The 26,501-nt window shown below is 42.9% G+C and overlaps 1 protein-coding gene across 2 annotated transcripts in view; it reads left to right on the forward strand.

Annotated features, from left to right (window-relative positions):
- MYO1D (myosin ID) overlaps window positions 1-26,501 on the forward strand; it is a 326,601-nt gene that overhangs the window by 272,677 nt on the left and 27,423 nt on the right. The window contains exon 22 of one of the 2 annotated variants that reach the window (XM_049114792.1): window positions 17,360-17,387. The exons of the other annotated variant lie outside the window; for it this stretch is intronic. Within the exon in view, the coding sequence (XP_048970749.1) occupies window positions 17,360-17,372 (13 nt within the window). The 3' untranslated portion in view covers window positions 17,373-17,387. Of the gene's footprint in view, window positions 1-17,359; window positions 17,388-26,501 lie in introns of those variants that run through there. 2 annotated transcript variants of the gene reach the window in all.

Below are 26,501 nucleotides of genomic sequence, written 5' to 3' on the forward strand. Positions count from 1 at the left end.
CTGTGGTTGACCTCTAGGCAGCATTTTGTCATCTGTGTGGGTTGTAGCAATTGCTCAGTCCCAGATGGTTTCCTCTACCTAGAACCCCACAGGAGCTCCCTTCATGCCTTCACTCAGAACACACAGTGCAGCAGCCCCTGTGATGCGCTGGGCCTTCCAACCATACCCAGTCTCCCTCTCAGAGCACCTCCAGCCCATTCCAGGGAGCAGCTATAAAGAAAGCACAGCACCATTGTTAGAAACATACAGGAAGACAGGACTGGGCAGAAAGGAGCATCCAGGGTCCCATGGGAACACAAAGGCAGTCCTCACAGAATGGTTGCTCTTTCCATTGTCTGTTCCATAAATACCTATGTGTGGCGAACATGAGAGGCCCTGGGTCACAGCTGCTGACCTCCCAGAGCTTCCACCCAGAGGTGCAAACACACAAAGACCAAGTGAACAAATAAAAATAGTTTTCTTTGTAATAAGTGCTAAAGAGGGGGCAGCCCGGATGGCTCGGTGGTTTAGTGCTGCTTTCAGCCCAGGGCCTGATCCTGGAGACCCAGGATCGAGTCCCATGTCAGGCTCCCTGCATGGAGCTTGCTTCTCCCTCTGCCTGTGTCTCTGCCTCTCTCTCTCTCTCTGTCTCTCATGAATAAATAAATAAAATCTTAAAAAAAAAAAAATAAGTGCTAAAGAGGGATAAGCAGGGCTCTAGGCAGAGAATTTTTTTTTTAAGATTTTATTTATTTATTCATGAGAGGGCAGCCCAGGTGGCTCAGCGGTTTAGCACCGCCTTCAGCCCAGGGTGTGATCCTGGAGACAGGGGATCGAGTCCCACATCAGGCTCCTTGCACGGAGCCTGCTTCTCCCTCTGCCTCTCTCTCTCTCTCTCTCTCTCTCTCTCTCTCTCTCTCCCTCTCTGTGTGTGTGTGTGTGTGTGTGTCTCATGAATAAATAAATAAAATCTTTATTTATTCATGAGAGAGATAGAGACATAAGCAGAGGGAGAAGCAGGCTCCCTATGGGGAGCCTGATGTGGGACCTGATTCCAGGACCCCGGGATCATGACCTGAGCCACAGACACTCAACCACTGAACCACCCAAGTGTCCCTGAGACAGAGAATTAAAAGGAGATGACACTTTGGACAGAGTGGTCACAGAAAGCCAGATGAAGAGGTGACATTTAAGGTCTGAAAGATGAAAAGGAAGTGGTCATGTGAAGACCTGTACAGGCAGAAAAATAGCTGACATAAAGGCCCTGAGGCAGAAAAGAATTTGGTGTGCTTGAGGAATTGAACAAGCAGGCCTTGGACACCTGGAGCATTTAGAAGCATGAGGAGTACACCAGTCCTGCCCATGTGGTGGAGAGGAAGGAAGGGCAGAGCTGTGCAGGCAGAGGTTGGGAGCAAGAGCTTGCTGGTGGACTCACACATGACTCAGTAGGCCCCAGATACGGGGCTCTGGGCAGGAAGAGCAGGCTGGAAAGCCGAAGAGGAGCCAGATTGGGACAGGCCTTGCGTATCAGGGATTGGGTTTCGTCCAGTAGACAATAGGCAGCCAAAACACAGGGAAATTTTGTGTTTCTAACTAAAAACATTTTTTTTCTGATAACAAAAGTAATTTTATATGTGGAAATTTTGGAAAATGTATGCAAAAACCTTGAAAAACAATCTGTAAGCATACATTCAAACCATTGTTAACATTTTTATATCCTCTTTGCATACACATAGTTTTCCAGAAATGAGATTTTTTTAAAATACATTCTATCTTATAATTGTGATTTCACATAACAGTATAGAGCAGACATTCTGAAATGTCTTCCTGTGTCATTAAGTATTCTTTTCCAGCACAACTTTTATGCCTGTCATGGTATTTCATGCTAAAAATCAACTAGAATTTTTTATTGTTTAATTGTCAACCCTTATTGTTAAGCATCTAGAATGTCTTCAGTTTTCAGTATTAAAAACAATGCAGTGATTATTGTCCTTTGAGGGATATATTTATTCACATCCATGATTGTTTTCTTAGGAATTCCTACAGATGGAATCGTGGGGTTAAAAGGTATTTTTTTTTCTTGAGATTTTATTTTTAAGTTATCTCTACTCCCTGCTTGGGGCTCGAACTCACAGCCCCAACATTAAGAGTCTCATGCTCCGCCAGCTGAGCCAGCCAGGTGCCCCAAAGGAGATATAGATATATATAGATATATATTTTGTTGTTGTTGTTGTTGTTGGGTCTTAAGATTTTATTTATTTATTTGACAGAGCACAAGCAGGGAACAGCAGGCAGAGGGGGAAGCAGACTCTCTGCTGAGCAGGGTGCCTGATGCAGAGCTCAATCCCAAGACCCTGGGATCATGACTTGAGCCAAAGGCAGATACTTAATCAACTGAGCCACCCAGGTGCCCCATGGACGTATATATATATTTTTTTAAGATTTATTTCTTTATTTGAGAGACCACTCAAGCAAGCCTTTGGGGGGTGAGGAAGGAGGCCAGCCAGAATCTAGAGCAGACTCCGTGCTAAGCGGGGAGCCCGAGATGGGGCTCCATCCCATGACCCTGAGGATCATGACCTGAGCCAAAATCAAGAGTCAGATACCAAGACAACTGAGCCATCCAGGTGCCCTGAGGATGTGTATTTTGAAAGCATTTTATGCATATGTCAAGATTAGCTTTCTAAAGCTTATACCATTTTATGGTCCCATCAGCCAAGAGCCTTGCATACCAGATTACTCACTCAGCATTGGACTTAATTTGCCAGTTTGGTGGAGAAAAAAATTTGTATAGCCATTGTTCTCATCTACATTTCTTAAATGAAATTGAACACTTTCTCTCATGAGTCTAACTTGTCATCTGTACAAGCATTGTGAATTATTCATATCCTTTGCGTGTCTTTATCTTTTGGTGCCTTCGTCATCTGGTTACTAATTTGTAAGCACTCTTTAGATATTAGAACCAGTATCCCTCATATATGTTGCAAATGTTTTCCTAGCCCATCTATTTAAATTGCGTTATTTTTTCTAGAGAAATTTTGCATTTGTGGATAGTCAAACCTGCCTTTTCCCTTAGTCTTCACAAGAATGCTCTAAAAAGTCTTACCCATCCAAAGACCAGATCAGTATTGACTTATGTTTCCTTATTTTGTATTGGTTTTGTGTTGTCCATTTCAATAAATCCTCATCTTTACTGAGACTTCTGTGGTAAAAAGATAACTGTAGAATGGTGAAGGAGGCTTCAGAGGGGAAGGAATGGGTATCAGGGAGACCAAGTAACTAGCTGTTGCAATTGTGGCCGAGAGGGATATGGTCAGGCCCCAACATGGTCCAGTTGCACAGCCTGTGCCCATCAATAATCTCTCTTACCATGCACTGTGATTCTCAGCTGGGGTGAAGGGAGTGGGAAAACTCCTGGCTCAGTTGAGAATCCCTGGTGGACACTAAAAGGGAAGGACATATGTAGCAGAGACCCAAGTAGCAGCAGCTGATGGGTTCTAAAGGATGAGCAAGGTAACCAGTGACTCCCAAGCAACTAGGTAGATCATGGTTCTACTAGTCTAGACTGTAGAGACTGGCAGAAGCAGGGCCTTAGAAAGGAGAAGAGAAGCTTGGAAGATAATGTAGACAGCTAAGGACGCACCCATTTTGAAAGGCTGTATGTCAGTTCAGGTGGAACTATCCGTGCAATTTCTGCACTGGGAAAGTAGACTGGGAAGCCAGCTGCTCAAAGGAAGTTGAAGCAGGGAGAGCGAGTGAAATAGTCCATGTGTGGAGAATCAGAAGAAAAACATGGCCAAACAGGAACTCTGGGGAGCACTAAAATTCCAGGGGTGAGAGAGGGGGCATTGAAGAGGGAAAATAAGCAAAAAGAACTAAGAAGAAATTGCCAAGGAAGTAAGAGAACCAGAACACAGTGGTGCTGAGAGTAAGAGTTTCAAGGACAGAGAATGGTCTCCAGCATTGGAATTTTCTAGCACCATATTGGAGTCCTGCCCTCTCAGTCAATACCTACACCCTTTTTTAAGCTACCGTTAGACTCCTTGTTTGTTTGTTGTTTGTTTGTTTGTTTGTTTGTTTGTTAGACTCCTTGTTCTTATACATCAGATCCATTCACAACTCCTTGTAGTGGTACATACTGCTTCGTCCGCTCACCCACCCACACCCACCACCTCTCCACCTGGCAAGCCACTCATCTTTCAAGAGCTACTTCAAATATCATCTCCTCTGTAAAGATAGTCCTGTCTATCCCTCTCCAGAATTGTACTATTCGTTCTCAGAGATCCCTCAGCACCTACACTTCTTACCTCTGGTTTAATGTATCCCCTGGTGTGCTGGTTATCTACTTATCAGTGCTTCCCAGACTTTTCTAAGGATTTCCCCTAGCAACCAAAGAGTAAACTCAGCATTCACTGGGATCATATCCTGAAATGGCCTCTGGCATGTTTCTTTTAAAGATTTTATATATTGATTTGAGAGAGAGAGTGAGTCAGTGAGCAGGGGGGAGGGGCAAAGAGAGAAGGAGAGGGAGAAGGAATCTCAAAGCAGACTCTGCACTGAGCATGGAGCCCAGTGTTGGGCTCAATCCCATGATTCTGAGATCATGACCTGAGCCAAAACCAAGAGTTGGATGCTTAACCAACTGCACCACCGAGGTGCCCATGGCATGTTTCTTTTAAAGTCTTATTTTTGGGGCACCCAGGTGGCTCAGTGGTTGAGCATCTGCCTTCGGCTCAGGTCATGATCCCAGAATCCAAGATCAAGTCCTGCATCGGGCTCCCCACAGGGAGCCTGCCTCTCCCTCTGTCTATGTCTTTGCCCCTCTCTGTGTCTCTCATGAATAAAAAAGATAAAATCTTTTAAAAATAAAGTCTTATTTTATTTAAACAATACTACTTTTTCATTCTGTCATTCTCAATGTTGGCTTTAATTTAATTGAGTGTTAGATGTTTGCAGTTACTTCAGATCTTTCTCGAAGATTCTCCATGTTTGTTCTATGGCATCTTTTATCATAGTCACTGCTGAGTATCCAAGGGAATTGCAGCTCAGTTTAATAAGCTTAAGTGTAGGGTGCCTGGGTAGCTTAGCCAGTTGGGCATCTGCCTTCGGTCGGTCATGATCCCGAGGTCCTGGGTTTGAGTCCTGCATCAGGCTCCCTGCGCAGCAAGGAGTCTACTTCTCCCTCTACATCTGCCCCTCCCCCCCACTCATGTGCTTCCTTGCTTTCCCTCCCTCCCAAATAAATGAATAAAATCTTTTTAAAAAAGTAGAAGCTTAAGTGCACACACACAGATCTCCCAACAGATCAAGAGCACTTCCACTACAGAGATTGTGTCTACTTTACCACTGTATTTCCAGTGCCTAGCACAGTCCATGGTACATAGGAGGCACTGATATATATTTGCAGAAGCAAAGGCAGGAGGGGGGAAGAAAGGGATGAAGAACAGATGATTAGGAGGGAGGAGAAGGATAGGTGGACAGAACAGATGAATGGGATGATGGCAGGGAGGAGATGGATAGATAGACAGATTGCAAAGGTTAAAGAACAGGTAGTACAGAAGTAAAGACAATGTATGTAAACTACTCTCTTAAGAAGCTTAACTGTAGGGTGTGATGAGAGAAATTAGTAGCTAGAAGGCCCTGGCATTATAGTTAATTTATCTTAATTTGGGGGCATTTCATGGCTGGTGGGGAAAAAATGAATGGGTAGGCTTTTTGTTCTTTTATTTAATGGAAGAGACCTGAACATGCTTATAAGCTGAGGAGAAATGTAGGTAGCCAGTAGAAGAGAGACTGAAAATATTTCTTCAGGGAGCTGAGTACCAACAATGTGCTAGGCAATGTACCAGCATGTGGGCAAAACCAAGTTCCTGTGCCAGGATTTTCATCCCAGTAGGACTGCAAGAAAGAGGGAAAGGATAATGGGCTATTATCCAAAAGAGGGTACCTCATGCTGAGTGCTGCCCTTTCAGGGAGAACAAAATATTTTAATGTTGGTCTAGGTCAAACATAATTATGGAGGTAAGACTGCTGAATTTCTTAAAAACCACATGCATTCCAAAGCCTCTTGGATATGGGGTGTGTATGTCATGAAGAAAGAGCAAGAGAAAGTCTGCATATGTCCAATGTGTATTTGCCCAAAACAGTTCTCTCTCGTGATTCAGACAAGGTGATGCTCTCAGGATATGGAAGTAGAACAGAGGCAGAAAAAGACATGGTTGAGTCTCTGTCTAGCCGGTTAGCCTAAGCTTTTCTGGGGTTTAGTGAGTGACTCATTTCCCCTTTGTGTGGTTTTCTTAACATACTCTGCCTAAGACTAGATGTTACATCCAAACAGAAATAAACCATGGGATCTGGGCATGGCCTGCACATTGATTTAATCCACTTTATAATTTCATTAATCCTCACTCTCTTTCTTCAAGTCCTATGGTTTAGACCATTGCCTAGACCCTCACCACCCAGGAGTCATTTATCACCAGACACCAACTGCTCCATGCTTAGTTATAGTACATAAAATATTTCTAGTGTCAAAAACTATAGGAGATCTCATTTATAACTCTACATTACTGTTTCACAGATATTGAGAAGAAATGGCTGTGAATTGGATGAAAAGATTATTTTTAAATTACTTCACTTTTATTATTTCTGTTCCTTTCATTAGAGGTTGTCCCCAGATGCTTTTTAGAAGTAAGGCAGTGTGTATTTATAAGTACCTTTTAAAATTACCTAGAAAACAAATCCATAAAGACTGAAAATGTTGGGCTCTGTGACCTGCTTGTTTTTAATGATGCAGTATCACAGAGACCTTACTAATCCTTTGTGATTAAGTGTAGGAATTTTGCTTTAATCTTTGCAACAGGTTAGTTCATGAGAAAAAAAAAATCACTGCTATTTTTTGATATTGAATATTGCTTTCAATCATTGCTGGAAGCTTTGAAAATCATTTTGTTTCATGGGTAATCATAAGGAGTTTTGACCTAACATGTTACAGATATTGGGCTCTAAATTGTCTGTAAAATATTCACTATCAAGTTAAAAACATTTTCATAGATTTTTTGCACTTTATGTTTTAACCTCACAATACTCCTGTAAGGTGGGTAACGGAATTCATGGTATCCTTCGTGTGACAGGTGAAGGAGATGAGAGAGACCTGCCCCAGGTCACAGATAATAAACATCTGCATACATCACAGACCTTGCCACCAAAGAGTTTATAGTCTAAGGCAGAGGTAAATGGGCATTTATAAGAGTAGAAAGCTCCCATGAGCAGAAAGCAGTACCCTTAACACCACTCACCATAGGGCTTCATGAGGTTGGAAGGTCAATGTCGCACTCCTCCTATGACTTTGCTTATGTTTTCAGAAGGTGACCCAGTGATCGCTGCTCACTGCCTGTCTTTAAATGTTGGTGTTCATATTTGTAACAAAGTCATGTGTTCTGGGGAGAGTGTGTGTGTATATATATAGAAATAGAAAGTGGGGCAGCCCGGGTGGCTCAGTGGTTTAGTGCCACCTTCCGCCCAGGGTGTGATCCTGGAGGCCCGGGATCAAGTCCCACGTCAGGCTCCCTGCATGGAGCCTGCTTCTTCCTCTGCCTGTGTCTCTGCCTCCTCTGTGTGTATCTCATGAATAAATAAATAAAATCTTTAAAAAAAAAAAAAGAAATAAAAAGTGATACTGAATGAAAAGCCAGACATACACTCACGGAGTCTCATCCAAAACAGCAGCCTCCCTCCAGCGTTGGAGAGCAGATCTCTTTACCATGGGGTGAATGTCCTCAGAGTCCATGATCTGCCCAGACCTGTTCAGCTCAAACAAGGCCTAAGTGCCCTCTAGCCAGCACCCTGCCCCCTTCCTCATTTCCCTCTTCTCCCATCCACCCCTGGATACTCCAGAGGACAAACTTACGGCCAGAGCCAGATGTCCTCAGTTTAAGGCTCTGTAGAGGCCAGTGATTGCTCTTTCTTCATATCAGGAGCAAAGAGGGGCTTTCAAACAAAGCTCTCCAAATGCAGCCATTCTTGGTAAATTCTCCATCACTAGAAATACACAAGCTTAAACCAGACAATCACTTAGGATGTCCTAGAAGGTGTGTGTTGGTTGGAAAGGGAATCACAAAAGATTTCTCCTAAAGCAAGCATCTGTGATTCTAAGGCAGTGGAAGTCACCTGTATTCCTGAGGACACAGGAGCACAGGAGGCATAATGTGTTAACAGCTGTACAGAATGGAAAAGCGTGACATTTATTTAATGCACCTAATTGCTTTATGCTGCACATTCCTTAGCTGTAAAATTGTAATAAAAATACCTGCCTCATGGGATTTTCATGCAAATTAATTTAAATCATGAAACAGAATATAAAATACTTTGCCCAGTGTCTCAGGTGCTAAGTAAGTGATGGTTTTGTTTAAAAGATTTGCTGTAAAAAAAAAAAAAAAAAAAAAAAAAGATTTGCTGTACACCGGATGCCATAACACCTACAAGAAAGATTTGAGGGCAGCCCCGGTGGCCCAGCGATTTAGTGCCGCCTTTGGCCCAGGGCCTGATCCTGGAGACCCGGGGTCGAGTCCCGCGTCGGGCTCCCTGCGTGGAGCCTGCTTCTCCCTCTGCCTGTGTCTCTGCCTCTGTCTCTGTGTCTGTCATGAATAAATAAATAAAATCTTTAAAAAATAAAAATAAAAAAGATTTGATTGCTGCTTGGGATAAGTAAGAGGGATCCTCCTTTTCTGTGATTTGGTCAGCCGTTAGCAATGGAGCTCAACAATAATCTCCCTAATGCAAACAAAATAAAGGCAGCCCCACTTTGTACTTTGCGTTGCATCTCTGAACTTGCATTTGGCTGTCACTGATCTATCCATAAACAAAAACCTTTAGGTTTTATAAATTATGAGTGATAATGGAATTTGGGTTTCCTTTCTTGGGGTTCCTCCTAAAAGGCAGGAAAATTCATTTTTCCATATTTGGAAGCACAGAGATTTGGGGGGAAGTAGTAGGTTCTCTTTAAACAGTATTCCTGACAGCTCTCCTCCCCGCCTCCCCCCACCCAAATCCTTTGTCTACTTCTCTGGGAAAGGTGCTGGAAAGCAGCCAGTATGTAGGAATTAAAAAGACAACTGGTACAGAGCAGAAATGTGTTCTAAAAATACTAAAACCAGCAAGGATTCATCTGAAAGCAGAATAGCGTCTCTGTATACCCCTGCTTCTGGACTTGCTCAGAGCTGTGATGGCTCTGTGTTATTTGGGGATGACAGTAATCATGGAGCCTGAGAGCTCCTCAGCAGAGACAGAGTTCCTAGTGGAGGGATGGTTTCCATGGCAATAGCATCAGCATCTGAATGACTTCCTGTCACAACAAGTTGGTGATTTAATGAGTTCATTACTGAATTCCAAAGGAAAACTGGAGAGTGGATGAGCTACCATTCAGCCCTCAAAGTGCCTAAATCTATAGTGGGAGAGCCATTTCTCTCTGCACAGCCAGGGTGACACACAAGCAACCTGCGGGCTTACTGCCTGGTGTCTGGGGCTGGGGATAGTCCTTGACCGGATCTGCCGCACGTGCTCTGTGGGGGCCTGAATGCCCGTTATCCTAGGAGTGTGAGAGAATCCCAAGAGTCTTCATTATAAGCTCGCCCTGATCCAAACTAATGAAATTAATGATCACAGGAATCTAGTCCAGGGCTTCGGAAGCATACCCCCAAGTATTCCAAGTCCTTTAGAAAAAAGCCAAGAAAAGAGAAACAGACCTTAAATTCTAATAGGTTACCAACAGAAGCAAAAGGGAGGAAGCACGTGACCCTACTTCTGTTCTTCAGTATAGTACAGAGACAATTTGGAACAGGAACAAGAAAACCACGTGGATACCTTCAGAAATCAGGGATGTCATTCATTTGGTCAATTGCATATAAAATTTGAGCTGAGAGGTAATGTATCATAATAAGAATGTATCATAATTAACCTTTCATACCTTGCTGTCTTTGCTAATGAAAATCTACCATCTGGCTGCCAGAGTAACACAGCCTCAGTCTGGTCAATTAACTAGGGGCCAGACAGGGACAGAAGTTCAGGAGTGGCCATAATTCCTCGGGAGCATCTTGTTGGCGGAAAGTGGAATGGTATTCCATTCCTCTCACATCCATTTCCCCATTAGTTCAGTAAATATTTGATTCCTGAAAGTGTTCACAGTATAACAACAGGGACAGAATAAATTCAAAAGGAAGCACAGTAGAAGAAAATGATGTGCTACCATTTCTTGATGGCAAAAAGCTACGGCCAAGCCACAGCCTCTCATACGTTTTCTCCTTTAACCCTCTAAGGACCTGAAGAGATGGGTATTGCTCCCACTTTTCCAACAATGACACTGAGAGCTGGAGAGGCTGTGTCCCCTGCCAGAGGTGCCCATGGCTAGTTAGTGGCAGAGTCAGGATTTCCACTCCGTCCTCTCCAACTCCTTGGCCCATGTTCTTATCCATTTTGTGTGGAGAGGTGCAGACTCCAGGCTGGGGCCTTTGGGAGGGCAGAAAGGAGGTGCTGCTTAATGGGACCTCACGAAGTGGACAAATTCTTCCTCCTACATTAAGCAGTGACCCCAGGTCAATACCCTAAGGCAGGTGGGCCAGGTCTACGTTCTGTTTCAAGGACAAGAGGAACTTTTGAGAAAGAAAAATCACAGCAAACTAAAAATACTCCTAGAATAGCATAGAAGGTAAAAGGGGGGGGTGATGTGCACGTGCCAGTATTGATCCTTTTCTGCTTTAATAGAAATGAGGAGAAGCAGTTGCCTGACTGCTTGCTGCCTTGAAAGGATGTCCCCTTGAGTTTCAATTGTCCGTATGTGAATGGAGTGACTTTCAGAACTGACATGTAGCATATTTTCCTTGGGTGCCTGAGAGCTTAATTGGCCTTTCACTATTTTTCTAACCCTAACCAACAAAATACACTGGGACAGGAGAAGGTTGCTTGCATTTGCTAAAAGTACTGCCCTGAGATGTGGCTAATAACAAAAAATTTTGCCAGCTAAACCTTCCTCATATTTGGAGGTTCCTTTAAAACATATCACTATTTCATTAAATCATGTGTACATGATGTACATATACATCATTTGGACAGTGTTATTTAAAAAAAAAAAAAAGCCAGTGCCACATAAAAAGCAAGCCCTTTTTGCTTGACTACACATAGGATTATCTAATCACAATTTAGCAAGGCCACCTCTGGCAGCTACACAAACTAGGTCTAGGTGTTGTCTAGGTGTTGTCACCTAGACAACAATAGAAAGGGCACCCCTCGAGCTGTGAGTATGGCAGCCGTCATATTTAAAGTAACTCTCACAAGATAAATAAAGATCTAATGGATTATAAGCACTAGAGTGGAGGTAAAGATCACTGCCCCCGGTTTCCTCTGCACAGTGCAAGTCATCCCACCCTGGCTGGGATATGTATGGGTTAAGGCACTCACTAAGAAAGTGTTACGGGGCATTTCACACAGACCTCCCTGGGTGTATTCCTAACTGTGCTTATGATGTGGGGAATATTTAGAAAGTAGTCATTCCTTCTTGTCCCCAAACTGTTGGTTCTTTTTGAGCATTACCTCCTACGGGGTTTGCAAATGTATTTTCCATATGCTGCAAAGTGTAAACATCATGCTGTTTCTGCTCTTTAGATGTCCCTTCGCATTAAGTACACATGTCTGAACACGTGCATCAGTAAAGTGTTAATAAACTGACTGGGGCACAGCTGGAAAGGGCTTGACCGGAGTCACAGGAGAGGCAGGATGCCTCACTTCCCTGTCACTCTGTGGGAGGCTGGCAATGAGGCACGTCTGCACATTGTACACGTGTAAGCTAGGACACCAGAGCCAGGCTTCCAAGCTCCAGAGGAAAGGTAATTGCTCTTCAGTGTGGAGAGCAAGGGGGAAAGTCTTTTCCTTCCCGGGAGAGGTTTTGCTAGACTGCTGGGCACTACACTGATCCTGTGTAGGCCTGTGGCTATTTAGCACTGCCATTTTTTATTCTGTCACTGTCACTGTGCCAGGCCTGAGCATATAGAGATGAATGAGACATGAGGCAGATAGATGCCATCAAGAATGATGGGTGCTGGGACGTCAAGGTGGCTCAGTGGTTGAGCATCTGCCTTTAGCTCAGGGCGTGATCCTGGGGTCCAGGGATCGAGTCCCACATCGGGCTCCCTGTGGGGAGTCTGCTTCTGCCTATGTCTCTGCCTCTCTCTGTGTCTCTCATGAATAAATAGATAAAATCTTTTTTTAAAAAAAGAATGGTAAGTGCTGTCGTTAAGTGTATGTGCCAGCAGCCGGGGGAGCTCAGCGAAGGAGCTGACCTGGAGAGAAGGGCAAGGCTGGCTTCAGAGCCTTTTGGGAAGCTTCCTGGGAAAGGTAAAGCTGAGGAGACTCAGGGAGAGGAAAGGAGGAAACTAGCCAGCTGAAAGCAGGGGAAAAAGAATGTTCTAGTGAAAGCAGGATGTGCTGACACTGTTCCAGGGGGCGCTAAGTATAGTTGCATGTGGTGTCAGAGGGGGAGGGAGGGGAGATTGCCTAGAGGAGGGTTGAAGAGATGGGAGGGCCAGAAATGGGTTGGGGCAGAGTCCCATGAAAGCTTCAAATGCCGGGTGGAGAAGAACTGCACATGGAGGGTCTCTGCCGCATGCCAGGGATCATGCAAAAGCTTTGCATGCACACCCTGTCTCGTCCACATGCACATTCTCTTGGACCTGATACTTTTCTTGGAAGCGTAGACTCTGATCCTACAGACTATCCATCTGTACATAAAGAGCTTTGTTGAGCTGTAACTCACATACCATACAACTTGCCCACTCAAAGCATACAGTTCAGTGGTGTTTAGTACAGTCAGAACTGTGCGACCATCACCACAACCAACCTAGAAGATTTTCCTACCCCAAATAGAAACTTCATTCCCTTGACAGTCACTCCCTGATTCCCTCTACCTCACCTCAGGCCACTACCAATCTATTCTCTGTCTATAGATTTGCCTGCTCTAGACATTCACACAATGGAGTCATATTTGTGGTCCTTGGTGACTGGCTTCTTTTACATAGCATCACATTTTCAGGGTTCATTCATATCATAGTAATGTGTCATATCATACATCCTTTTATTGCCAATATAATATTCCATTATGTGAATATACTACATTTTGTTTATCCCTGTGTCAGTTGCTGAACATCTGAGTTGTTTCCACTTTGGGACTATTATGAATAGTGCTGCTATGAACATTCCTTTTTAAAAAAAAAAAAAGATTTTATTTATTTATTCATGAGAGACACAGAAAGAGAGAGGCAGAGACATAGGCAGAGGGAGAAGCAGGCTCCCTACAGGGAGCCCGATGTGGGGCTCGATCCCAGAACTCCAGGATCACACTGTGAGCCAAAGGCAGACGCTCAATTGCTGAGCCACCCAGGTATCCCCGCTATGAACATTCCTGTAGAGGTTTCTATGTGGACTTATTTTTATTTTTCTTAGGTAATATGCCTAAGGGTGAAATACTAGGTCATCTGGTAACTGCATGTTTAACTTTTTGAGGAACTGCCACATTATTTTTCAAATAATGCACCATTTTTATATTTCCACCAACAGTGTATGAGGATTTCAATGTTACTAACTTTCTTATCATCACCATCCTGGTCAGTATGAAGTGGTATCTCATTGTGATTTTGATTTGTATTTTCCTGATGACTCAAGATATAGAGCATCTTTTCATGAGTTTATTGGCCTTTTTTGTTGTTTTTTAATTTATTTATTTAAGGAAGGGGGAAGAGGGAGAGGAAGAGAGTCTCAAGCAGACTCCAAAGATTTTATTATTTATTTATTTATTCATGAGAGACACAGAGAGAGAGCGAGAGAGAGGCAGAGACACAGGCAGAGGGAGAAGCAGGCTCCACACCGGGAGCCCAATGTGGGACTCGATCCCAGGTCTCCAGGATCACACCCTGGGCTGAAGGCCTCAAGCAGACTCCATACTGAGCACAGAGCCCAACTCAGGACTCAAGTCTCATGATCCTGATATCATGACATGACCCGAAACCAAGAGCTTAACCAACTATACCACCCAGGCACCCCAGCCATTTCTATATCATCTTTAAAGAAACATCTATTTAGATCTTTTGCCCATTTTTTCATTGTTATGTCTTTTTATTATTTAGTTCTAAGAGTTTTTTGTATATTCTGTATATAAGTTCCTCATCAGATATATGACTTGCAAGTATTCACTCCTGTTCAGTAAGTTATTTCTTCATTTTCTCAATGGTATCCTTCAAAGCTCAGAAGGTTTTAACTTTAAAGTCCAGTTGATCTGTTTTTCTTCTGTGTTTTGTGCTTTGGGTTTAGAGACTAATTTTTAACCAATACATCATTTGAACTTGATCCCAGAAGTTATAGGCAGCCATCAAAGGACTTCAAATTGCAGAATGACTTAAGATTTATATTTTTTTTTAAAAATCAAACTAATGCGTGGGTAGGCTAGTAATGGCTCCCAAAGGTATATCCATGTCCCAATCCCCAGAACCAGTGAATGTTACTTTTTTGGAAGAAAGGTCTTTGCAAATACAAAATAAAGGATCTTGAAATCGGGAGTTTACCCTGGGTTATCCAAGTGGGTCCTAAGTGCTACCACAAATGTGCTTATAAGAGAAAGGCAGAGGGAAGTTTGACACCCCCAGAAAAGGTGATGTGAGGACAGAGGCAGAAGTTGTAGTGATAGAGCCCCCAGAAACTGGCAGAGGCAGGGAACCCCTCGGGAAATACATAGCGTTGGGAAGAACGTGGCCTTGGCAATATCTTGCTTTCAGATTTCTGGCCTCCAGAACATTGTGAGAAAATACATTAACGACACCAAGTCTGTATTAATTTGTCACAACAGATACAAGAAACTAATATGATGTGGTTTTTTAAAAATCAAGTATTGGAAAGGTTTAAAATGAAAAAGGGACACCTGGCTGGCTCAGTCAGAGGAGCATGTAACTCTTAATCTTGGGGTTGTGACTTTAAGCCCCATGTTGGATGTAGAGATTACTTAAAAATAAAATCTTAAAAAATAATAAATGAAAAGAAATATAAATAACATGCTGTGCTGCCATTTTTAAAAATTTATATTTAGACAAGATTTACTTTTGTCTATAAAAGATCGTTTATTTAGCTTCCTTTGGCCACTTCTTTCTGATTATTGTTAGTTTTTTCATGATCTTTAGCTTACTATTGGTTACTTTTATAGTTGAAAATACTACATTATCAAATTTAAGATGCCATCTATTATAAGATGCACCATTATTTTATATTCCCCTGAGGAAAAATAATACTGGCAGTTAGGTTTTTAAAGTATCAAGAGTAAGGAGCATTCCAGTTTCAAAGATATTAAAGGTTGAACTTCAACTTCAGACCTGCTTTCTTCACTAACCATGATGTCAAATGAAGATGTAAGTGCCCCTGCTTGAACTTTGACACCTATATTTTTACTTTTATATTGTTAATATTTACATTGTTTTATACTGTGATGGTTGACTCTAAAGCTGAAACCCATAACTAGCATTTATATTTCTATAATTTTATAAACATTGTTTCCGGGCAGCCCAGCTGGCTCAGCAGTTTAGTGCCACCTTCAGCCCAGGGTGTGATCCTGGAGACCCGGGATCGAGTCCCATATTGGGCTCCCTGCATGGAGTCTGCTTCTTCTTCTGCCTGTATCTCTCTATCTATCTATCTATCTATCTATCTATCTATCTATGTCTCTCATGAATGAATAAGTAAAATCTTAAAAAAAAAAATTGTTTCCACCAGAGCCAAGTAGCACACTAGGATTATTATTTTTTTAATCTTTTTTTTATAAAGATTTTATTTATTTATTCATGAGAGAGAGAGAGAGGCAGAGACATACACAGGCAGAGGGAGAAGCAGACTCCATGCAGGGAGCCTGACGTGGGACTTGATCCCCCATCTCCAGGATCCGCCCCTGGGCCAAAGGTGGCGCTAAACCACTGAGCTACCGGGGCTGCCCACACACTAGGATTATGTATCCTTCCCTATGGATTCATTTCTTTCTCTACCAAAATCCATACTATATAGTGGCCAACCCTCAGTTTAAACCCTCAGTTCCTTTCATAACTAGAATCTTAATATGTTTTTTGTCATAGATACATCTCATACAGATTATACAAATCATATAGGCCCTAAAAACCAACCATTTATGATACTGGCAACTATACCTCCTCCTCTTTAGCATCACTATTTCTATAGACTTTCTCTTTAATTCCTCAGTTTATCATCAGGACCTGGAGTAGACAAACTTTTTCAGTAAAGAGCCAGGTAGTAAATATTTTAGACCATGTGATCTTTATTACAAGTACTCAACTCTTCCATCATGGCACAGAAGCATCCATAGACAATATGGAAATGAACAGATATCTATATTCTAATAAAACTTTATTTAAAATCAAGCAGTAAGCCCATGGGCCTTTGTTTCCCATCCCCTGATTTTTGAAGAATAAATTGTGACTTTTATATCTTGGCAGACAGTTAAAAATTTCAATTTGGAAGGTTTTAAATAATCTAAATGACAGTTACACAGGTCACACAAGACCAAAATAAACACTTGAAAATCTAAAATTCTTGAGATGTGGTTGATACAAGGGTTTCTCAAGGACCTGGGAGGAAATAAGTCTGCTGAAGTTGTACTCTTGTATGTTTCTCCATTCCTTGGGTAAATCAAGTAAGACAGAACAGAGAAACAGCTTCCATCCACCCGCACATTTCTGGGTCAAAGGTGGCCTTATAACTCCAAAAATAGAATTCTTCCCAACCTCCACTTCCTGCTGACAAGAAGTGTGAACCCTTCGATTTCTAACTGTGAAAGGATGCAATTCATCATTTTTCAAACCACCAAAATGAAATCCTGAGTAATGAAGCTTAAAAGGAGTCAGTAACAATTATTGGAATATTGCCAATGTTTAAGGGTGTCAAGTGGAAAATTCTGCAGATCAGATCCAGATCAGATTTCAAGAAATAATTCAAAATTTAAAATGAAATATATATGGCATAATAATATTTTCTTTATTCATACTATCATTTCTTTTTCAACTCAAATCTAATTCTGAGAAACTAATAAATTGGCATTGCCTTTAGAATTCTACATTTGAAAATCCAGGAAATTAAGCTAGACATAAGATTCATCACTCACTTAACCCAAACATCCATATTTATAGTTCATTTTAATACCTAAACCAATAAGATTTATCTACTCACTTTATCCAGCTGGTAATAATAAAAGTCAGTTTGGAGTTTTAAATGACCTGATACATTAGGATCATCTTTTGTTTTCCTTCATCAAGTTATGACTTGCGATTTCATGCTGTTTCATTTGTTCCAGACCCAAAAAATAGCAGAATCCGAGTCTGTAGCCTGGGAGACCTATAACTCTGCTCCCCTGCCTCTCACTGGACTCTGCCTCTCAGGACTGAGTACAGACTCTCTGCAGGAAGAGAACTAAGTGTGATAAAGAAATTTTCCCCTCTCTCTCGAGTTGCTATGGTCTTGTTTCTGGAGGGAGGACACTCTGAGATCCCCAAAGATATTATCTAAATGTTAGAGGGTTTTATATAAATGCTATATAAGTACAATGTATTTTTCTCTTCCTTCAAAGAGAATAAAGTCTTTGTTGGCAAAATGTTTTTAAATTATTTACTTGATTGCCTACTTACTATAAAGTTTTTACTTTAATCATTTGGTCCTCATCACAAGTATACTTCTTAATCCCCATCACCTGTTTCCCCCAGGCCCCCATCTCCCCTCTGGTAACCATCAATTTGTTCTCTAGAGTTACAAGTCTGTTTCTTGGTTTGCCTTCTCTCTCTTTTTCTTCCTTCTGTTCATTTGTTTAGTTTCTTAATTTTCACATACGGTATTTGCCTTTCTCTGACTTACTTCACTTAGCATTATGCTCTCTGACTCCATCCATGTTGTTGCAAATGGCAAGATTTCATTCTTTTTTATGGCTGAATCATATTCCTTTGTACACATACAGCATTTCTTTATCTATTCATCTATCAGCGGACACTTGGGTTGCTTCCATATCTTGGCTACTATAGATAATACTTCTATAAACATAGGGGTCCATGTATCCCTTTGAATTAATATTTTTGTGTTCTTTGAGTAAATATCCAGGGGTATAATTGCTGGATCATAGGGTAGTTCTATTTTTAACTTTGTAAGGAACCTCCATACTGTATCCTACAGTGCCTAAGGTGAAAGTTTAATCAGCAGTTAAACCTAAGCAAAAGATGCTATATTTTCGATTTTATTCTTTAAAATGACATCTTTGTGTAAGCTTAAAGTTTTGTCTCATTTCCCCAAAAGTATGCCATTCTCCTCTCATACTGCTTGTGGATTAAACTCTAGATTTCATTAAGACAGAACAGAGCCTTTAATGGAAGTAGCGTACATGCCTAATTCAGTGGGAAACTCTTGTCGTATGTAATATTTTCAGGCCTGTACTGAATGTCTCCTGTTACTCTGCAAAGACTAACATATCACAAATGGCCACTGGATACAGCTGTATGGATTCAGCTGAATGATTTTCATTTTTCTGGAGAACAAAACGTCTGTGTGTTGACTCTCCATTCTCTGTAGTTGGACAAACAGATTGGTGAGAATGACACCTGTTGTTCCCTGCTGATCGAAGTGTAGCAGCTGTGGATTTTGAGAGTTAACCGTATTTTGCTCCCTCAATTCATTTCTTCTCAGGGTCCTCCAGCTGGTTCAACAACACCAAAATATATGCCCATATCAACAAGGGGTAAAAGGGGTGGGGGGCCTTTTTCAGTAATGGTAACACACATCCAAAAATGAGGAGTTAATATTAGCCCTAGCATTTGTCAGCGGAGCATCAGCAGAAACTTCCACCCTACTCTTCAGCTGTCTTTCTGCTTCACCATTTGCAACAGATTATTACAGGACTCCCTGAAAGCTTCTAGGTATTATACTAGTTAAGGATCAAAACTTTCCATATAAAGCACTCCTCCCTTAGAAAAGTAGAATCTTCACTTTGTTCATGTCTACCTTCATTTAACCTTGTTCACAGATGTTCTCTTAGAAATGATCTAAAACCATAAAAACTATATATGTATGTGTGTGTTCCAAATTTTGAAAGTAATTGTTGCATATTCATGGGTAAATTTTGGAAAACAAAAATCTCAAGAAAAAAATTTTAATCACCATTAACATTGCTGCGCAGAAATAACTACCACTTCAATTTTAGTATCTATGAAATTTTGATGGAAAGCAAGTTGTATGCCTTGGTTTATCACTAATTCTACTCGAGTAATTTCCTGTTAACATAAAACTTCATGCAAATGTTTAAAAACTGTGTTTGGGATGCCTGGGTGGCTCAGTCGGTTAAGTGTCTGCCTTCAGCTCAGGTCATGATCCTGGGGCCCTGTGATCCAGCCCTGCATCGGGCTCCTTGCCCGTTGGGGAGCCTGCTTCTCCCTCTGCCTCTACCTGCTGTTCCCCCTTCTTGTGCTGTCTCTCCATGTCAAATAAGTAAATAAAATATTTTTTTTAAAAGAAAAAAAAAAAACCCCACTGTTTGTTGGATGTTTTAGAAGTTTGCAATTTTTTTTATTGTAATTTGTGCTGAGGTGAGTATCTTATAATAAATGCTTTTTGGCATTTCAGATTATTTCCTTAAGATAAACTTCAAATAGGGAAAGAGTGTGCTAGCAGACAGCAAAGCAGATGTGACATCCAGCAGGGAACAGAGAGCAGGCTGCACAGAGGAACTGGAAATAGCTGGGTGGGGCTGGAGCTGAGGGAGCTCCGCAGGGAGGCAGAAGCTCAGTAACTGGAGAGGGAAGCAGATCCCAGCGACACAGGAAGGAGTTCAGACTTCTTCCTGAGGTCAGTGAGGAACAAAAAGGAGGGTTTCAGGCAAGATCAGATTTGTAACTCACATATCTGTATTTTAGGAAGATCACTCTGGCTGCAACTTGTAGAAGGGATGGGGGCAAGGAGAGCAGAGAGGAAGCTCTTAACAGTGATTTTGGTGAGATATGATAAAAGTCTGGATAGTGAGGATTAAGGGAGAAAAGATGGATTTGGAAGAGATTTAGAAGGTGAAAATCTAAGGACACCTGGGTGGCTCAGTGGGTTAACTGTCCAGCTCTTGATTTCAGCTCAGGTCATACATGATCTCAGGGCTGTGAGACAGCCCCACATTCAGCTCCACGCTGGGCATGGAGCCTGCTTAAGAATCTCTCTCCTTCTGCCCCTCACCCCCTCTAAAAAAGAATAATAATAAATAAAAATAAATTTAAAATCATTTATTTTGAAAAGTAAAAATCTCTTGGATTGCTGCAGAATGGAAGAAAGAAAGAGTCAAGGAGCATCTGGAGGCTTCTGGCTTGAGCAGCTGGGTGGGAATCCAAGTGGAGGTGTCCAGGAGTCAGCTGAATCTAAGGTTTGGGATCCGAATGAACTACAGATTTGGGAATTAGCATATAGAAACTATCTGAAGACATGGAAAGGAGAAGGAGGAGAGAGAAGACAAGAGGAATGGTTAAAGAGTAGAAGGCAAGAACGTGGAAACCACATGAGAAAGTGTTCTAAAGCCACCATGCCAGGTGCTTCAAGGAGGTCAAGGAATAACAACAAAGGTAGAAAACCCAACTATTGACTGAATTCGTTGACTTAGAAAACCCAGGGAAGCAAAGTGCGATCTATGAAGGCTGGCTTCTTGAAGAGCATCTCTCTCATTTATTTTGTAGCCAGCCAGCACACAACATAATCTTAGTGTAGACAGTGGTAAATATATATGGTTTACACTTAATAATGGAGGTGGAGGGCCTCAGCTCTGCTGTGGCAAAATGGGCATATCAGTCTCTATATACTCTTAAGACCTACAGAGAATTTTGGTGACACTAGCTACCTAATAATGGTTCTCTTCAACTTTTAATATTTCCCCATTTATGCTTCTTAGAGTAACCCAAATACCCTACTATGGGCACCTTTTCTAAGGCCATGGGTCATCATAAGATGTTGGCACTACATTGTTTGATTTGCTATAAACAGTTTCTTAACTTCTAAGTTCCTGTAACCATGTAGCCATCATTAGTAGCAGACAGAAACTTGTGTAGAAATTCAAAAGAAGGCAGAACATTCCTGGTTGAAAGATAAAAGAGAGATGGAGATCAGAAAGGGATTCACATTTTTATCATTCCTTTGTTTCTGATAGTTGTTTTAGACAACTGCCTTCTCCCCACTTAAATTGGAAGTTATCAGTGGAATTCCCAGTAGCCATAGTGGAGGCAGGGGAGTTGCAGTGCAGGACCTCAAGAGCATTCTTCTAGAGGAGCACAGTGGATTAGATACACTCCACAACTGACGGGCTCTTCGGTGATGGCAGTTTGCAGCTAGATAATGAGGTAACCATTGAGAGCATTAAAATGCAGTGACCTCTAAGACAGTACTATGTTGTGGTTCCTGATTCTGCTGTTGAGACACCAATGTTTCCTGTTCAGTAAGCAAACAATAAGAAATATAAGATCTGGTGCTTAATACTCTAGAAGCTTAAATGTTGTCCCAGTCACTCTCCTGCATGTTTCAGCATTATGGTCTGTAGAGATTTTGAATTCACTTCCCTGTGCTGATCATGCTTGTCAGGTATTAAAATAATCTAGTCAAACCTTCACTGAATGCTTCTGCTACTGTGCATCATTATGCATGCGCATGGCCTTTTTGTTTGATTAATACAGAAGGATGTTAGTGCTGAGCCAGGTTTAGAAAATTGGGGATTAATATCTCTAAATGCTGAGCTGATCCCTTTTTTTTTTTTTTTCTGGAAAAACAATGACCTTTGTAGAATCTTTTTCCAACAACATTCTTATTTGCCCTTCATCAGGGTTTATTTAGTATTGCAGAGTAAGCCCACTATATAAACCAGAACTCTTTCAGATGACGTGACCAGCTTAAACCCAAAATTGAATATCCTAGAAGAAACTCGGAGTTGAAGGGCCCTGGGGGTTTAAGCGCTACTAGACTTGCTGTCAAAACCCTTTGTCTTCCCCTAACCTGACTCTCCTACTCCACCACCGTCCCCCCCGCCCCCCCCCCCCCCCCGCCAGACTCTCTGTGTTGGCCTCATTCTGTCTTCTACATGCTGCCTCTACACAGGGGAGCTGTTGGCCACATGCAGCTCCAGGCTTGCATTATGCCAACATAGCAACCTAAAGGAAAGAGAAGACCTTGCCTAACTCAAATATATGAATCTTCCAAGGGAAGTCTGTGATTGGCCCACTCTGGGTCACATGCCCTCTGCCAGGCTACAAGCCTGAGGCCAGAGAACAGGGTCTAGATCCCATGCCCTGAGGCTGGGGAGCAAGGTGCTGTGATGGGTACCAGCACCCATGGCCCAAGTAGGGGTGCATCAGCTCTCCAACAGGAGCGAAGGCAGAGTGCCAGAAGAAGGGAACAGACCAAAACCCATGTGGACTCTACCCAATATCAAGATGTTCTTTTCTCTTGAATGATATCTCTAATTCTTGTCCCAGACTATTTTGATGGGTCACAAGGAAATGATGATATTCTCGAACTACACTAACAGTCTAATTTTTCTACCCTCATCAGTATAATTTTTTAATACTTCCTCATGCTGTCCATTATAGCATATGTCAAGACCACAATTACTGTTTAAAAGTGCTTCCAGGGGCACCTGGCTGGCTCAGTCAGTGGAGCATTTGACTGTTAAGAGTTTGAGCCCCATGTTGGGTGTAGAGGTTACTTAGAAGTAAAATGTGTATATAAAACTAGCTTTATTAGATACTATCTCACTTAGTTCTTTTAGCAATGTGAGCCATTTGTTATTATGGTAAACCCATTTTACAGATGGCCAGGAAGACTTAAAGCAGCTCTGTGGCTTCCCCAAGACCACAGATACAGTGTATTTGGGTGCTTGGTGAATACAGATCCTCTGGCTCCTTCACTAGATCCCCCAGGCATCAGCTCCTGAGACCCCTGTCACCTGTGTTTTCATCCTGGCTCTGGTTTAACTGTATTTATTACTCCTGGGACTGAGCCCCGTGCTGAGTACTTCTGCAAACCCTCACAGACCCACCCCCAGTGCTGTGGACACCACAGTGAATGTTCAGGAAGTGAGGCTGACTGGTAAGGAATGGAGGGTTTAAGACATTATCATTGAAGTGGACGTCCAGCAGGGACCCCTTGGTGTGGAGGAGCCGGCGCCCAGGGAGAAGGCCACCTGGGTCCCCATTGGCAGCTGGTATGTGGGAAGGTGGCAAGGGATCTCCTCCATAGTCAGGAGCCTGGTCTTTGAGAGCCTCTTGGAGTGGCCCATGACTGTGGAGAGAGCATTCTCTCCCATGGGGGATTGCCCACCTCCCATGTCCCCTCTCCATCTCTCCCTCACAAAGACCACAGAAACACTTCTGGCTCCTAAACGCAAGGCCATTCCTTAAGCTAAAGGCACCTACTCTCCCTCAAAATGCCGCAAGAGCCCAGAGGCCCCCCCCCAAACAAAACACAGCACCCCACCGCCCCCACCACACTGTCCTGGCCACCTTCCCACAGCACACCCAGCAGTTCAGTGCCCCATATTCCTCTCTTTGAAAACAAATCCCACACCCAAGATTTTAACGGTTTTCACTTCAAAAGGGTTTCAAGATAGAAAAAGTACCAAGCATTCCTTTACCCTTTTATTCTTGAGGGAGCAAGTTCTTGGAACTGTAAAAGAGGTCCTTACCTTTTCTTTTTTTGGGGGACGAAGGAGGTGTGCTCTCCTCTGTCCAGGCTACTTGCTTTTCTAAAGTGATTCCTTATCTTCTTCTGCTTCCCACTCTTGTCCCCACAGTGCATCCAGGATGCCTTCCAGAAGCCCCCCTGACTAAGCTGGGGGAGCTTTTTTTTTAAGATTTTATTTATTTATTCATGAGAGACACAGAGAGAGAGAGAGAGAGAGAGAGAGAGAGAGAGAGGCAGAGACACAGGCAGAGGGAGAAGCAGGCTCCATGCAGGGAGCCTGACGTTGTGACTCAATCCCTGGTCTCCAGGATCAGGCCTTGGGTGAAGGCGGCACTAAACTGCTGAGCCACCCGGGCTGCCCCTGGGGGAGCTTTTTTTGGGGATTCTTTCTCTACATTCACAGCTGCCTGTTCTGATTTCCTATGAATTCCTCCCAGAAACGACCCAATGCCACAAAGCTAGAGAATAGTTGTTGATTCAAATCCAGGAAGGTGTGTGTGTGTGTGTGTGTGTGTGTGTGTGTGTGTTCAGAATTTTGCTCCTGGCTGCAAAATTTAGTGAATATAAAAATATGAAATGCTTGCCCTTCTCTCTCATGCATGTCTCTCTTATCGCACCATGAGATGCCTGTTGGAACTGGATCAGAAATCTCCTCAAATGACAGCTAACTCTCTTAGTTTCTCACTGTTGCTCTAACACGTGACCACAGACTTCATGGCTTAAACAGAAATTTGTTTTCTCACAGTTTGGCCCCATAATAGAGGGTCGGCAGGACTGTGCTCCCTCCAGAGGCTCTGGGGGTGGGGGTGGGGGATCGCTCTGAGCTTCCTCTAGCTTCTGGGGGCCACAGGCATCCCTTGGCTTGTGGCCGCATTGTTCCCATTTCTGCCTCTATGGTCAAATGGCCTTCTGTTCATTGTCAAATCTCCCTATGCCTCTCTTAACAGGGACACTTGTGACTGTGTTTAGGGCACACCAGGGTCATCCTGGATAATCTCACCATCTCAAGAGCCTTCATAGTCCCATCTGCAGAGTCTGTTTTTTGCATTGTGAGGGAACATTCACAGGCTCCAGGCATTAGGACATAGCTATCTCTTGTGGGGCCATTATCCAGCCTGCCATACCACCCATCACCGTCACCCCCACACACATACCCCTAAGTTCTACATGACGGCAGCTTTTCTCCCTTTCCACTTCCTGAATCTCAGGGGACCAGCTCCTTAGCATTCTCTGCCTTATCACTTTCTACCACCGCCACAGCAACAGGGCCCCAGGTCCCTTGCTTCTCCTCCAGTCAGGCTACCTTCTTCCCCACACACATTGCCCAGGTGGGGCAGGAGAGGTACAAGCCTTACGTGGGGTAGATCCCAACTAGGCCAATTTTGTGGCCATAAGAATCAAGTTGTTTTGCTTTTGCTTAGCCTTGACTAGTGCAGATAATGTCTTGGCTCTGCCCTTCTGTCAATATTTATAGACTGTAAAGTCAGTGAGGATAGAAGGCAAACCCTTGGGTTATAGTCCATGGTGCTCGGCAGTGTCCCAGTAGGCCAGACACTCCAGTCCAGTCGGCCACCTGTCTCCTTGCACACGGCCCTTGGACAGCCATGTGGACCCTCCCTTCCGTGGTTAGCCACCACCAGCCCATCCTCTTGCCAGCATCCAGGGTGGGTTTGGCAGTGCCAGACACAGCTCCAGATGCCATTGATGCCACTCTGAAGCCCTGTGCCTGCATGGGGTCCTTTTTCCTGTGGCCTTTGTCATGGCCCAGAGTCGAATCCCGTGCCCTCTACTGTGCTACATACAGCTAGAAGAGGGCATGTGCTGTTGGGCTACACACCACGTATACTACTACCTGGAGTTGCCACTTGATGGCGAGGACTGAAGAAAAGTCGTTGTGGAGAAGCCAGCTGTGCTGCCGATAACCACTGCTCCTGCGCCAGTTCCTATCTGCTTAAGGCAGAAGCTTGGGTTGGGAACTTCAGTGGAGACTATGTAACTGAAAACTTCCTCTCTGCTGTAAGAATTCTCTAGAAAAGAAATAAAAAACAGTTCCAGATGGTCAATGGAAGGTTTTTCCTGGTTGGAAACGGATGCTGTCTCCTTGTTGAGAGTAATTGGGCCTTGAAAATAGGGGTCAGTGGCACCTGGGTGGCTCAGTCGGTTGAGCATCTGCCTTCAGCTGAGGTCATGATCTCAGCATCCTGGGATTGAGGCCCTCAGCGGGCAGCCTGCTCAGAGGGAAGCCTGCTTCTCCTTCTCCCTCTGTCCCTCCCTCTGCTTATGTGCGTACACCCTCTCTCCCTCTCTCTCAATAAATAAAATCTTTTTTTAAAAAAGAAAAGGAAAAGGAAATAGGGTCAGAACTTATCAGCTTCTGATAAGGAGGCCTCACAAAGGAAGATGACCCAGGATATAGAAGAACAGTCTCTAGCTCTTTTCAATTATGCAGCCACAACTTTCACTGTTTATTTATTGCTCTTAGACACAGACACTGTCTAGGAGTCTATAGTGTCACATTTTTGTACATATATGCACAATTGAAGATTTCTTTTCAAACTCAGAACTGACAAAAGATTTGGAGACTGTGATAAAATAGAACATTTATGGAGGTGATTTGAAGAACAAAGAGTTTGATATAGTCTGAAAATACATAGGGGACAAAAAAAAATTAAAAAAGAGGGAGTTCTTGGTGAGTCTGGAACATTATTCAGCAAATATTTGCCAAGCACCTGCTATATGCCAGGCCAGACACTGGGTTA

This window comes from Canis lupus, chromosome 9 (assembly GCF_003254725.2).
Source record: "Canis lupus dingo isolate Sandy chromosome 9, ASM325472v2, whole genome shotgun sequence".
NCBI lineage: Eukaryota > Metazoa > Chordata > Mammalia > Carnivora > Canidae > Canis > Canis lupus.